The sequence below is a fragment of the Phalaenopsis equestris genome, unplaced genomic scaffold (assembly GCF_001263595.1).
Source record: "Phalaenopsis equestris unplaced genomic scaffold, ASM126359v1 Scaffold000006, whole genome shotgun sequence".
NCBI classification, from domain to species: domain Eukaryota; kingdom Viridiplantae; phylum Streptophyta; class Magnoliopsida; order Asparagales; family Orchidaceae; genus Phalaenopsis; species Phalaenopsis equestris.
The window spans coordinates 2,561,338-2,575,640 of NW_018164448.1; the positions used below are offsets into that span (position 1 = coordinate 2,561,338).

Genomic DNA, 14,303 nt, shown 5'->3' on the forward strand with positions numbered 1-14,303 from the left:
TATATATATATATATATATTCCAAACACTTAAACTTCATTTTTTACACACACATCACCTTACATGTACATGAATGTTTTTACAAACATATTGCATTTTAATTTTTACTTACATACAGCTTTGAATGCAACAAAACACCTAAAAATAAGCTATTATTTTAAAAGTTGTGGTATTCATTCTTATTTTTTTATTTTTTTTTCAAAAAGTCAGACTTTCAGCTTTTTAACAGTTACCACACTACATAGGAATTGACACTTAGTTAAATCAGATTGTAAAACACAATTTTTTTGACAGTTACCACACTACATAGGAACTTTATTTTGCAGCTTTTTGACAGTTAGTCAGGTCAGATTGTAAAACACAATTTTTTACATCATAATTTTGTGAGGAAACATGCTAAAAGGATTTGAGGTAAAAATTTTAAAATCACATCCCTAGCTAATTGCAGATCAAAGAAAAAGATAAAAGGGGCATTTACATACATATCACATAAAGTGAAATACACATTTCTATGGTGGAATATATATGCAAAAAATAAAATTTTGATGTTAAATATGCAAATACATAGGAATTGAGTGGTATGCATGTAATTTTCCTTTTTCTTTCGTTTACAATTTGCCCCTTCTCATGGTGATTTACATGAGGAAAACCATGCTCATGGAAGAGCTGTTAAGTATTGTGGAAGAGCAGCAGTCAGCCAAATAACATAGACTCATCTTTGTGAAAAGCTTCAGCAAAAACTGCACAGAATGTTGAGGAGCTGAGCACAAAATGAAATTTATGAGACATTTATATTTTACGAAGATTTACATATATACCACTTAATTCCCATGTATTTACATAGCTGGCACCTAAACTTCATTTTATACATACATATCACATTATCTATGCATGAGTAGGTGCATTTCACTTCTTAAAAGTCAAAAAATACTTGTATTTTCTATGATATATGAAAGATTTCGATGTTATAAGTGTAAAAAGTAAATTTTAGGTGTTAGATATGTAAATATATACAAATTAAGTGGTATGCATGTAGATGTCCCTATCTTTTTCTTCAAACATATTTTTAAGTTCTGAATATTGTGCAGGCATTCATTAACACTGCTGCAACAATGTATAAGAAAATTAAGGAGTGTGAAGGTCTTTCTGCATAAATTTCATAGGTTTCTGTTGCCTTTCTTGAGGGGAATATGCAATTTTTAGATGTTTGAAAGATGGGTGAGAACGAAGTGATGATAAACTGCAATTTCAATATAAAAAATAAGGGGCATTTATATAAATAGCACACAATTCTTATGTATTTACATATCTCACGCCTAAACTTGCATTTACATCTATAATTTCACATCAATAATAGCACTATTATCACTTCTTAAAAAGTGAAATCCACATTTTCATGCATAAGTTAAAGCAGCAAAGTGGTATGAAAGCAAATATGAATTGTTAGGTGTGAGATATCATAAAAAATACTCATGAATCAAAATTTTGATGTGTACAAACAATAGAGATGTGAACCCTGATGCATACAGATGCTAAAGGAGAAGTTACATAAGGGGCATTCACATACATACCACTCAATTCTTATGTACACCAAAATTTTACTTTTTTACATTTATAACACCCATTTTTTCCATATCACATAAAAAATAACACTATCTTAACTTTTCAAAAGTGAAATACATCTTTTCACGCATAGTTAAGGTCGTATGTATGCAAAAATTGAAGTTTAGTTGTTAGATATGTAAATACATCATATTTAAATGGTATGTATGTTAATCTTCCTGATTGCAAATAATGGGTAACTCAGCCAGTATCATATTTAAATGGTATGTATGTTAATCTTCCTGAATGCAAATAATGGGTACAGACTCAGCCAGCAGTAGTAACGTGATGTAGTAAATCTTTTTTGCATGATGGTTGAATATTTGCATTCAGAAGAAAGAAATCTGTAATGAAAAAGTTTCAGATTTACCTTTGCAATTGACTCAAAGCTAAGATAGAGTATTATAGATTTCTTCTCGTTTTGAAAAGGTTAAAAAAAAAAAAAGCCGCCAAATTCCCATGTATTTAGTATTTACATAATTAACGCCTAAACTTTGGTTTTTACATTAATACCAACCAAATCCCTCTTTCATATCACATCAAAAGCACCACCATTTTAACTTTTAAAATGTGAAAGACACATTCTCACAGGTGCTAGATATGTAAATACATAGGAATTGAGTGATATGTATGTAAATGCATTAGAACAAATATAAAATTCGAAGGCAAAAAAATGGAAACTTTCCCTTTTTGATTTTTGAAATTACCAAGACCACCAAATGGAAACTTTCAGGGAAAACCAGAATCATAACCAAATTCACAATTTTTATTCAAAATTCGAAAAAAGGATTATAATAAATTTCAGGAAGCAAAAGGAATGGCATATTTCCTTTTAAATAGTGAGTACATGACAAACAAGTAGAAAGTAATCATAACAGAGCACGCATAGTAATATTTGGCTTTCCCTAAGAAAGAACGAGAGATTTACATACATACCACACAATTCCTAAGTATTTATATATGTAACACCTGAACTTCAATTTTTACATATAAGCCGCCTTACCTTCGTATGAGAATGTGTATTTCACTTTTTTAAAGTTAAAATAGTTGTATGTTTGATATGTTATGAAAGATTTCAATGGTATAAATATAAAAAGTTAAAGTTCAGTTGTTCGATATGTAAATACAAAGGAATTGGGTGGCAGGTATGTAAATGCCTCAAAATGAAAACGGAATAATCATCCAACAAAACCCCATTTTCCATTGACATGAATTCAAAACCTCTTCAAAAATAAAAGAATATGAATCTGAAGACTGACATCCATAAAGCAAAAACCTAAAGATATTATGTGTTATGATAAATAAACTTCCATATTTCTCCTGTTCAAATTAGAACTTGAGAAAAATAACCGCCTCCACACTACAATAAACAGCTAAAATTGCAAATATGCCCAAGAAAAGAGTGTTCCTGAACATCAAATTCAAGAAAAATACACAACTTCTAACATTAAAACATCATTCATCAAAATTTGATCAATGTGTTGTTTGTTATGTTCTCTCCAATCCGTTTTATTGGACACCTTTGGCCTAATTTATCTGGGAGATTTACATAATTAAATCAGTAATATCATTTCCCTATATGTCTATTTCAACAAAAAGAAGAAACATAAAAAGGCAAGGCAAGACAGTTACATTCTAGGAACTTCTCACATGGTAGCGGCTTGGCACGTTATGATTCATGTTCACACTTCACTATTTCCGAACGAAAAAGTAAATGTTACGGGATTTCTATCATGGGAAATTTACACACATATCAAAAAAATTTTATGCATTTGCATATCTAGCACGCAAAGTTTGATAATTACACTTATAACATCTTGGTGTCATAATCCTATGTATTAAAAGGTGTACTCACTTTTAGAAAGAAAATTATGATGGTATTTTTGATGTGATGTTAAAGATTTGAGTGCTACGCATGTAAATACAAATTTATAGGTGTTAGATATGTAAATACATAAAAATTGTGTGCACGTATGTTTTATTTTCAAATAAACCAATTCCTTATTGTGACTAGGAACCAAAACTTTACAAAAACATTTATAACCAATTTGCACGTAACTTGACCTACAGTAATGAAGAGCTGGTAAGATGTTTACAAGTTAACTCCGGTTGCATTTCAAAAAACTAAAGTGCCGAAATGGTATCCTGACTACTTAGATTAGACCACATTAGTCCCACAGTTTATAAAAGTGCGAAATTGGTCCCTAAACTATTTTAATGGGGGCTAAAATAACCTTCATTGAGGACTATTTTAATCCATATTAAGAAAATCTGAGGACTAAATTGACACTTCTATAAACTCAGGGACTAAAATGACCCCAACAAAGACTGAGGGGGCCATTTTATTGGGGTCATTTTACCACTTTTCTCCATTTCAAAATATAGAAATCATTTACGGAAGCTTGAAAATGTTCTAGAAAATTAAAAGGTGATCAAGAAAAAAAGAAGGAAAAAAATGCAATGTTGGAGGAAAAAAGAAGTACAAAAAGATCTGTCGTATCATTAATATCTACCGAAGTACAAATATCCTCACATCAAATAAACCACCACTACTTAGAATGAAAGAGATGAGTTATTATCAAAATGACAGTAACAACTAAAATTTACATAAGTTACAAGCAGGTTTTATGAACAAAAAAAACATAATTGCACATTTACCTTGATAGTTCAGACATTACACACTCTCAGCTGGAGTAAGCTGCCCAATCTTCTCAGCAAGGTGATCAACATTCTTCCTATTCCACCAATGGTTTCCCCATTCAACTTTGCTCACTTCAGTTCTTCTTTCACCTAATTCCTTTCTCTCAGACTGAACTTCTTGCATGTCAGACCCCGGAGTCTCCGTGAAAAATTGCTGCCAAAATACATCATTTCCTCCAGTAGGAACAGAGGTTCCAGCCCCATTAGTTGAATCTCTTGATAAACGTGGATCAGGAGCAGCGGGCGCAGAATTTACATCTATATCCGAAATATTAACCCTCAGAGTCCTCGGAACCTCCGACAAAGAAACGCCGCTGTTTTCCGCATAACTCGTGGAGTCCGTAAGGTCTAGAGAAGAGCGAAAATCTCCAACACAGGGAGACGAAGGATGCATTTTAGGCGAACTTGATGGCGAGTTCACAACATTCTCCCTTGCAGAATCAGTAGGTAATACAGCATAAGGAAGAACAGTGCTACAATCGTAATGCACTTCTCCTGTAGAAGCCAGGGTTACACTGCGCAAAAAACTCTCTAAAGTGTTCAATGTGGATTCCATCTTCTCGAACGGTACGAGATCGAACGCCTGTGCGGATGAAGTTTCGGATTTCTGCGTGGTGGTGGGTTGAATATCGTAAATTTGGTTTTTTTCGGGGTCGTCTTGAATGGAATCTTGAATCAGCAGCCTTCTCTTCTTCGAATGGAATTCAGGCTGCTGAACGATATTTGAGAGAAAGCCAGGAATTTGGACAATATTAGACAAGAATTCCATGATATCCCTTTGGCGATCCAATAAAAACTGCATTTTTTCCTCCAAAGAAAGCATTTTTCGCTCCACTCCATTCTGCTGCTCTATGTGCTTATTGAGCTCCAGAACAAGGCTGCTTTTGTCACGCCTGAGCCTCTCAATCTTTCCTTCAAGCTCGTATCTTTCTGCTTCAGATAATGATGGCGAAGCACCGACCTGCGCCTGAAGGGAATGGCTGTGTACCGGCTTCCGCCGATGAATATTACTCAGCAGATGTTTCTGCCCCCTGGTGAACTCCTCATTGGCGAATTCCCACTGCTCTGGATCTATTTTTCTAAAACCCTGAAATAATTGGAAAATAAGCACATAAAGCCCTTAAAATTCAGATATCCAGCAAGATTTTTAACTGATTTGACGCTAAAAAAGTACTTAACAGTTTTTTTTTTTTTTTCCATACTTCAATCTTATAAATAAACATGCTCATCTCTATCAGAAACTGTCAAAATACATATAACTCAGTGATTTCAGTCCCATCTAACTCATAAAAAAACATTGCAGCAAACAACAAGATCAATCAATCAGGATCAATATCTCAATTACAGAACAACAGAAGATTTATTTTAACATACATATGTATTAAGCTGCCGGACAAAACTGGAGAAATTATTATGCTTGAAGTACTTGGGTAACAGATCCCTCGAAAAGACCGTCGTGTTCCACACAATAAAGCTATCACCTGCGTTACTCCACGAGACAACCGAATCGGTTGTGGAATCATCCACCATCTCATACGTCTTCGTGAGGAATGGCGGCGGGGAATTCGATCCACCCTCCATCACATCGATCACTAATCACTCGCAGCTGTAAAACCCTAATCGAAGTAGACGATTCTAAGAGACGAAGGGGTGGAAGAAGCGAGGCGGGACTAGAGAGAGATTGGCGATTAGGGTTTGCGAAATCAAAAGAGATCTGGAAGACTTTGTCGAGGTCAATTTTGCGCCGTGGGAATCTGTGGAGAGGAAGCGGAGGGGAGGAGAAGGTTTCGTTTTGAGGAAGGTTCAGAGCGCGCGCTTGAGCGGTTGGGTTGTCTGACCAGCCTCCCTATCTATTTCTTATATGGGAATTATTTATTAATTATTATAATTTATTTTCGAAGAAGAGAAGGCTGCTGATTCAAGATTACGGGAATTCAATATGTTTATTATTATAATTTATTTTCGAAGAAGAGAAGGCTGCTGATACAAGATTACGGGAATCCTTAGTTGTTTGCCTCAGCCATCACCGGATCTTCAATATGTTCTTATTGTTTATTCTGTGTTCGGGATATATCATTATATCGTATTCACTATGTATCATTATATCATATTCAAGGTATATTGTTACATCATATTCATGATACGTCATTACAATATATTTAAGTACATCATTACACCGTGTTCAGAGTAATTCGTTACAACATGTTCAAGGTACTTTGTTATATTGTATTAGGTGTACTTTGTTAACATGCATTTGGGTATTTCATTACACTGCCTTCGAGGTACTTTATTACAACTTGTTTAGTGTACTTCATTATAGTGCATTCACAGTACTTTGTTAACATGCATTTGGGGGTATTTTGTTACACCCCGAGGTTTTTGACGACAGTCAATGAAGGTCGCAGGCGGTGTTCGACGATGAATAACAACTATGGAGATCAAAAATTATTGTTATGACTTCTGTTTAGAAAATCAACGAAATTCCATTTCTTTTCCTCTCTCTCTCAAATAAAGAGATGACATCTATTTATAGGATCCACATAAGAGGAACTTTGGTAATTCAACCAATAACTTCCATAACCACTTGATTGGATGACTCAAATTGATCTACTTTTATAATAAAATGTTATTTGATGATTTGAGAGTTGTGAGGACAATGAAATCAATTAATCTTGCGCTTGTTGTATTTTGCTCATCGAGATGCTCGATTTGACTACAGGCACATCGAATTTGGAGTTCATTTGACCTTATATTCATCCACCCAAAACATCCAAATATTGTTCAATAGCTTACTGCAAGCTTGATCAAACTCAAATTGGATCAATTTTAGTGTCATTGGGTTCTTCTCATCGAGCCGATTAGTTTGACTGTAAGTTTGTTAAAATTATGGATCTGGATAATTTTTAATTTGAATCAAAATATTTCTTACTCAAAAAATGTTTTGAGATTTGTCCAAATGATAAAATTTGTTGACGACCCGTTACAATATATATATGTAGAGAGAGAGAGAGAGAGAGAGGAGAGAGAGAGATTAGAACTAATTATATTATTTATCTCAAGAGAGAGAGAGAGAGAGAGGGAGAGAGAGAGATTAGAACTAGTTATATTATTTATCTCAAAAGATCAGAACCTAGATTAATTGAATGTTGAGAAACTTTAGGGATATTTAAATACAGGGCACCCAATTCCTACGTATTTACATATCTAGCCTCTGAACTTAGCAATTCCTACGTATTTACATATCTAGCCTCTGAACTTAGTCATATTTATATCTTTCAAACCTTCCATTTCACATCAAAATATTGCTATTTTAATTTTAAAAAAGTGAAATATTCTTTCTAATGTTCAAATGATAACATTTGAAAAAAAAAAAAGTAAAGTTTAACGGTTAGATATGTAAATAAATATGAACTGAGTGGCTTGAATGCAAATCATTCAAACCTTATCTTGAATACTTGTCATCCATTGATGCTCTAAATTAAAATATGGCATACAATTTTGACTTATGTTGGGATATGCCAACAACTTAAAAAGGTAAAATACACCTCTTTTCCTTAATCATTAGCTTGAGCCACATCTAGGAAGCTTATCTAAGGAAAAGATCCAGCTACTTTTACTTTATTACAAAGAAATCCACTTTTTCAAATTATATGTAAACATTATAACTGTGTTGGAGTTAAGGATTATGAAACTAATAATATTAATGAAAAAAATTAAATAGGAACTTCCCACATCATGAAAGCTCTTTATGGTATAGATTGACTGTAATAATCATATTCTTTTATAACTCTTCTCCTAAATTGGAGAAGGCTGAATTACAAAGATATGGTCACATATATCAAAGAATAGTTTGGCTATAATAGCCTAAATGTGACTAAAGCATTTGGCCACAAATGGCATATAAGTGAGATAATAGGTCACAGTAGGTGACTATAAAAGCAGCAGTCCGCCAAAAATGACGTAATTGGAAACTTTGTCAGTAGTAGTTGGTCACAAAAGCTATAGTCGATGGCAGCAACAACACTTCTCCACAAAGACAGTAGTTAAAAGAGACAATACTTGTTGGTATATGTCGTACAGAAAGATACAACTGCTAGGAACAACTATCTTATTCAGAATACAATGGTAAAAAATAGTGGTCAATGTTGGTCAGTGGTCGACGACAATGAGTGATGATTGTCGACAGTGGTCAATAATGATGGGTGGCTCCAAAGGCTAAAGTTTTTGTCAGGTCTTCAATAGAAGTATTATATGTTACTGTTGTATTTGTGATATGACATTTACAAGCAGGGATCATCAGCGGTGGGTTTTTAGCGAAAACAATCGTTGATGGTCTGTGGTTGTCGATGGGAGGTGGTCGACATCGGTGGACGACTATGGAGGTTGAAAATTATCATCATGTCTTTAACACTGGTGTTATATGGTACACATGTATTTGTGATATGATGTTTAAAAGCAAGGGTCGTCAATGATAAGAGTTCGACAGACGTAGGATGTCGGTGGCGGCAGTGATGGCCAACAAAGATCGACGGTGGTTGATGATGATCATCGGGTGGTGATCGAATGTAGTCAGAAGTTATTATTGAAACTTCAATAAAAGTGTTATATGTTACAACTGTATTTGAGACATGCATTTCCAAGAAAGTGTCATTAGTGGTGAGAGGTCAACAATAATAAGCAGTGACGACTTGTGGTGGTTGACGATGGTCAAGGGGCTGTGGTCGACTGTGATTTGCAACTACAGAAGCCAAAAGTTATTGTCAAGTATTCCATCCAAAAAGGGCTCAGGAATTCCTCATCTTCCTCTTCCCCTTCAAGTTAAGAAAGTGAGTATCTGTATAGCTTATTAGAGATGGGCATTTTGGTCATTTAGTGTGTAATTTTCCTAACCACCTGATAGAACAGTCCATATTGACCCCCCTTGATTATAGATGGTTTTTTGATGACATGAATGCCTTAACAACCATAAAATTGAGTCATGTTAGGCCCGCTCGATTTCTCTTATGGAGATGCTCAATGTGACTATAAATATGCAAATTTGTAGTTCATTTAGTCATTCAATTGATAATCCAAAGCCTCAAAATGTGCTTCAATGACTTGATCTATGTTAGATTGGATTTAAATTGACCAAACTTTGATATCATTGGTTTGACTTATCGAGACGGTTTGTTTGGCAATAAACTTGTTGATATCAGGGTCTTGAATGATCTTGAATTTGAATTAGAATGTTTATTATTCAAAAAATGAATTCAGATTCATATTAGATGATAAAATTTTCTTAATGACGCATCAATTTCCCCTCTATTTGCGGACATCATTGCTTGCATCGTCCACAAAAAAAAATATTCCCAAAAATGATATTATAACAAGATTTGAGTTGTCAGGGAAGCTTTGTATAGTTTTGACAATGTTGACTTGTTACTATTGGTGGTAGCGATGAATGAACAATAATGGTTCGACTGAGACCGAGCAGTGATTGTCTGGTAGTGGCAATGACCATGCAGTGGTCTGACGATGACGACGATGATGGTTGGGCAACGGTGGTTTGGTGATGGCGGCGGCTAGAAAGAGGTGATACTGTGGCAGTGAAGGTGGTTGTCGGGCCCCAGCCATAAGGTGAGGGCCCGACATTTTAGCGCTTATACATGCATAATCGGGCGTGCATTTGTGTTCACATAAGTAAAGGGTTACAATTATGTTTTAATGACGCGGTGGGATCCATAAGCGCTAGCATGGACGCAACATCCTGTGTGAGAGAGTTTTGGTGGACATATGGTCACATGCAAGGCGTACGATTTTGCTTGTGTGTGTGTGCTTGTGTCCGCCAGCGCTACATGGGGGTTGTTGCGTGCAACGGTGGTGGCAACGGGCATCATGACGGTGGGTAGTGCAACAAGACAACCTAATGGTGCGGCGACATAACAACAGGGAAGGCATGCATGCTTGTCAATGTGATAGCAGATGTGGATCGAGTCAGCGAGATATAGGTTCGTGTGATGTGGATGGATCAAGTCTCCACAATCATGGGTCAACGTGACATGTGTGAACCAGATGTCCTTGGTTGTTGGTTTGTGTGTCGACACGACATAGGCAGCCGTGTCTCTGCGATTGTGGGGGCTCGTATGGGGCAAGCTGATCAGGTCCCAGTTCTCGTGAAGGTGTGAGCGGGGCAGGCAGACCAAGTTAACACCAGTTGTAAGCCGTTTTGGTTGTTTATGACTGGTCGTGGTTGACAGCTACAAAGGTCGGAAGTCACTATTAGTTCTTTAGTCCACAACAGGCTCTAAAATTCCTTCGCCTCTCACTCAAGTGAAGAGAGAGGGTTTCCATATAGCATATAGGGAAGGGACATTTTGGTCATTTTGCTTATAACTTTCCCATGCATCTGATTGGACGGTTCATATCAACCCCCTTGATCATATATGATTTTTTAATGATTTTAAAGCATTTATGACCTTGAAATTGAATGATCTTAGACTCGCTGGCTCCTCTCGTTGAGATGCTTGATCTGAATATAAATATGTGAAATTTGAAGTTCAATTGACCATTTAATTGATGACCTAAAGCCTTCACTATTCTTCAATTGCCTGATCAAAGCTTTACTGGACCCGAATTGTCCCGACTTTGTCATCATCGGGTTCATCTTATCGAGACACTTAATTTGAAAATAAATTTGTTGAAATTGAGATTATGTATGATCTTAAATTTGAATCTAAAATTCTTATTGCCAAAAAAACTCATTTGTCTTAAATAACTCAATAGGATAAACCAAGGCAACGTGGAGAGCTATGAATTGAAGTTTATAAAGCTCAATGTAATTTATTTCAACAATCATTATTATCAATTATAAAAAGGAGAGGTTGGCCAAACATTGAAAGAAGCTGCTCTTGAATGGGTCAAAACTACATTTAACTTCTTTTTTTTCACATATATTCTCTTGTATGAGGGTGCAGCCAATGCCGGAAGAAATTTCTTGATAAGTCAAAACTAATCCATTTTGTTCACATATATTCTCTTTTTTATATATATATGTTTGTGTATATGTATGTATATGTGTATGTATATATATATCCCTATGTGTGTGTGTGCGCGCGCGTGCGCCACCCTTACTTATGCATGAAAATATGTACTTTTTAAAAGTTAAAATAGTCATATATTTTATGTGATACTTTACATCAGAAATGCACCAACACAAATTTTGAGAAGGTCCAATGGTTCAAGAAATATAAAATTACAACTAAGGGGGCCCACCAGTAGAAGACTAGATGGTATGCTTGTTTAACAAGATGGAGCAGTCACAACCACAACAAAGCTAAAGCCAACCAGATACAGTCGTCTAAGCCAGAGTTCGCAAGACAAAAGACGTCCATATGGTATGAGTCTAAACCCATCGAACCAAGATAGGACAGAGTCACGCAAGCCAACCACTATAAGAAAGCCCATTAAAGCGGGCATTCAACCTTCTGATAGGCGAGACTCGAGGAAATACAACCACTCAATACCATCAGTCATCCCACAGACGTCTAGAGGATTCTTATGAGGAATCAAGAGGTAAACATATCACAAGAAATCTAAATCATCCATCTCGCTCTCTTTGTTGAAGAGTGAGCTGCCTATCGAGTTACATTGGTTCACTCTCTCCCCAATAATCTAGCATTGCTCGACCAACAGGAGCTCCTCACCAGGGATTGAAGGTTGACAATTATATGAGATCAGTCGGTTGATAAAGTCTAACCAATAGAGTCAATACTGCCAACCTGAAGTCCATCAACGGTTGACCGTCAAACCTCGACTCAAGATAGCCGAACGAGCAGACCTTATCGAACTAAGAGTCATCGAGCTCAACTAACTAAGTCAGAAGGTAGTCAAGCGATAAACTTATATATGGAAAATGCCTAAAATATAATATAATGCCCCCATTAAAGCAGAGACAAATATGTAACTTCACATATTTTACTCCCTCCCCTATAAATAAGAGATCATTTTATGACATAAACAAGATGTTTTAATGTTTATTACTATGCATCTCTCTCTCTCTCTCGTTTTACGCACTAAACCTTAAGGTGTAATTGATAGACAATAAGAAAGATTTCGATAGTATAAATTTAAAAATCAAAGTTTAGATGTTCGACATGCAAACACGTAAGAACTGGATGGCCTGTATGTAAATGAGACCTTTTAGGAATTGTTAGAGTGCAAATGGCTTGACAGGCTAAAAATAAAGTACAAAATATGCAAATTACAATTTGATTAGCGCTATTTAGCTAATTTACAGTGATACATTTTACAATTATAATTTTACTTATAGGAACTATACAATTCATCAAATTCTATAAATCTCACTTCATTACAAAGTCACCCCCTCTTTAGCCAAATTTATCATATTTTCTGGCTTTTTACATACATACCACACAAAACATTGTTATTTACATGCAAAACATTCAAATAATTAATGTCATCATAATCATTATCATTTTAAGAGTGACAATACATTTTTTTCATATATAAATTTATGACATCAAATTATTATAAATATAAATGTTTATTAAATTTAGTTATTTAGATATATAAATAAATAAGTAATGTGTGATATTTAAGTATAATTTTCTTATATTTTAAAAAATTTAATTTGATTTTCCACATTATCTTTTCGGCATTTATTGAGCATTACTCATAAATATCATTATGACATGTGTGCAATTAGAAAGATAGGATAAGTCACAAAAGTCAAATTTTGACTATAAATATCAATTTTATATATGTACCCCTCCTCTACAAACTCATCCTTTTCATCTGCATTTATTTTTCCATTTCATTTATTTTTACATGATTTATGGTATAAATTAATATTTTAAGTTAAAATGTTCTAATTCAGTGTGAACATAAAGCTATTTACAATGCATAAGGTATAAGAAAAAAAGATAAATTATTTTAATATGATTTAGATGATGTAATAATAATATTTTTAATAATTCAATATATAATATTTTTATTCACGATAAATTATTTAGAATATTTTTAATAATAATTCAACAATTCTTTGCCATCCATGTGGTATGTAAAAATGGAAGTTTATGTATTAGATATATGTAATCTTCGAAATAAAAAAGAAAGAACAGAGATTTAATGGGGTTCAACAATTTGCCTACGCCATTGAAAGCAGAGCAGCGGCTTCTTTATATTTCACAAAAAACAGTACAAAATCCGTTTAGGGTTAATAATATGACGCATATATAACCCAGGTATACAACATGTAATTACAAAATTATCTTGTGTCGTACCGCAGGGGCGTTGCCTCCGCACCCAAACATACTTAATGAAACTCTCCCGATTGAACAAATGCTTCCACTCCACTCCGCTCGCTAGTTCTGTTCTGCTCCAGCATTTATCTCTTATCTGGTATATGAGTCATACCTAACAATATGTAAATACATAATTATGCAAGTCACTTCGTTCTAGTTTTGCGCTGTGCCTGTACTTGTGTGTGTAACAGGGATGGAACGACATTGAGGGTGTGCAAAATTATCAAATATTTATTTTTTTAAGTATAATATATCGATGGGAGAATGGTGGAGGTGCAAAATATTAATTTTTATTATTTATATGAAGAAATTAAAAATTTTTAGTGAGAGTTGACTCTCCTGAAACCTATATGTGTAAGAACATATGTAAATACATAAAAAGTTGGTGATATGTATGTAAATATTTATTTATTATATGCCCTTCAAAGATCCAAGTTTTTGTGTCCCATCTTCTGAACTACTCGTTGGCTTTTTTCTTAATATTGCACTAATCTTAAAGTATTATCTATAAAGAAATTATGAGTGAAACGTTATGAGATAAAATATTACATTTTATTTTATCATGCATTCATAAAATAAAGTTTGTACATGGAAATGTCATTTGGACTGTATTTTAGAAGTACATATTTGAACTAATTCTTCTTTTTTTTTTTTTCTTTTTAAAGGGGCTCAACCCCCCGCAAACGTTTTTGTTAATTTA

The 14,303-nt window shown here is 34.4% G+C and overlaps 1 protein-coding gene across 3 annotated transcripts; it reads right to left on the bottom strand.

Moving 5' to 3' along the window:
* Positions 1-565: 565 nt before the first annotated feature.
* LOC110018273 (heat stress transcription factor A-4b-like) lies at positions 566-6,137 on the bottom strand. Of its 3 annotated transcripts, none has more exons than XM_020715546.1 (3): positions 5,676-6,137; positions 4,260-5,388; positions 566-739 (listed from the first exon to the last, which is right to left on the bottom strand). In XM_020715546.1, the coding sequence occupies exons 1-2, from the start codon at positions 5,880-5,882 to the stop codon at positions 4,276-4,278; spliced, it is 1,320 nt and encodes a 439-aa protein (XP_020571205.1). In that variant the 5' UTR covers positions 5,883-6,137; the 3' UTR covers positions 566-739; positions 4,260-4,275. The 3 variants fall into 3 exon arrangements, with proteins under 3 accessions (XP_020571205.1, XP_020571204.1, XP_020571203.1); XM_020715545.1 differs by having other exon boundaries at positions 566-759; XM_020715544.1 differs by lacking the exon at positions 566-739 and having other exon boundaries at positions 4,098-5,388.
* Between the last annotated feature and the right edge of the window lie 8,166 nt (positions 6,138-14,303).

What these genes read in the sequence shown, in the direction of transcription:
- LOC110018273 (XM_020715546.1), bottom strand. Translation starts at nt 5,882, where the DNA reads ATGGAGGGTGGATCGAATTCCCCGCCGCCATTCCTCACGAAGACGTAT. An exon ending in TCCGGCAGCTTAATACATAT is followed by an intron (nt 5,389 to 5,675) that starts GTATGTTAAAAT and finishes CAATTATTTCAG; the next exon opens with GGTTTTAGAAAAATAGATCC.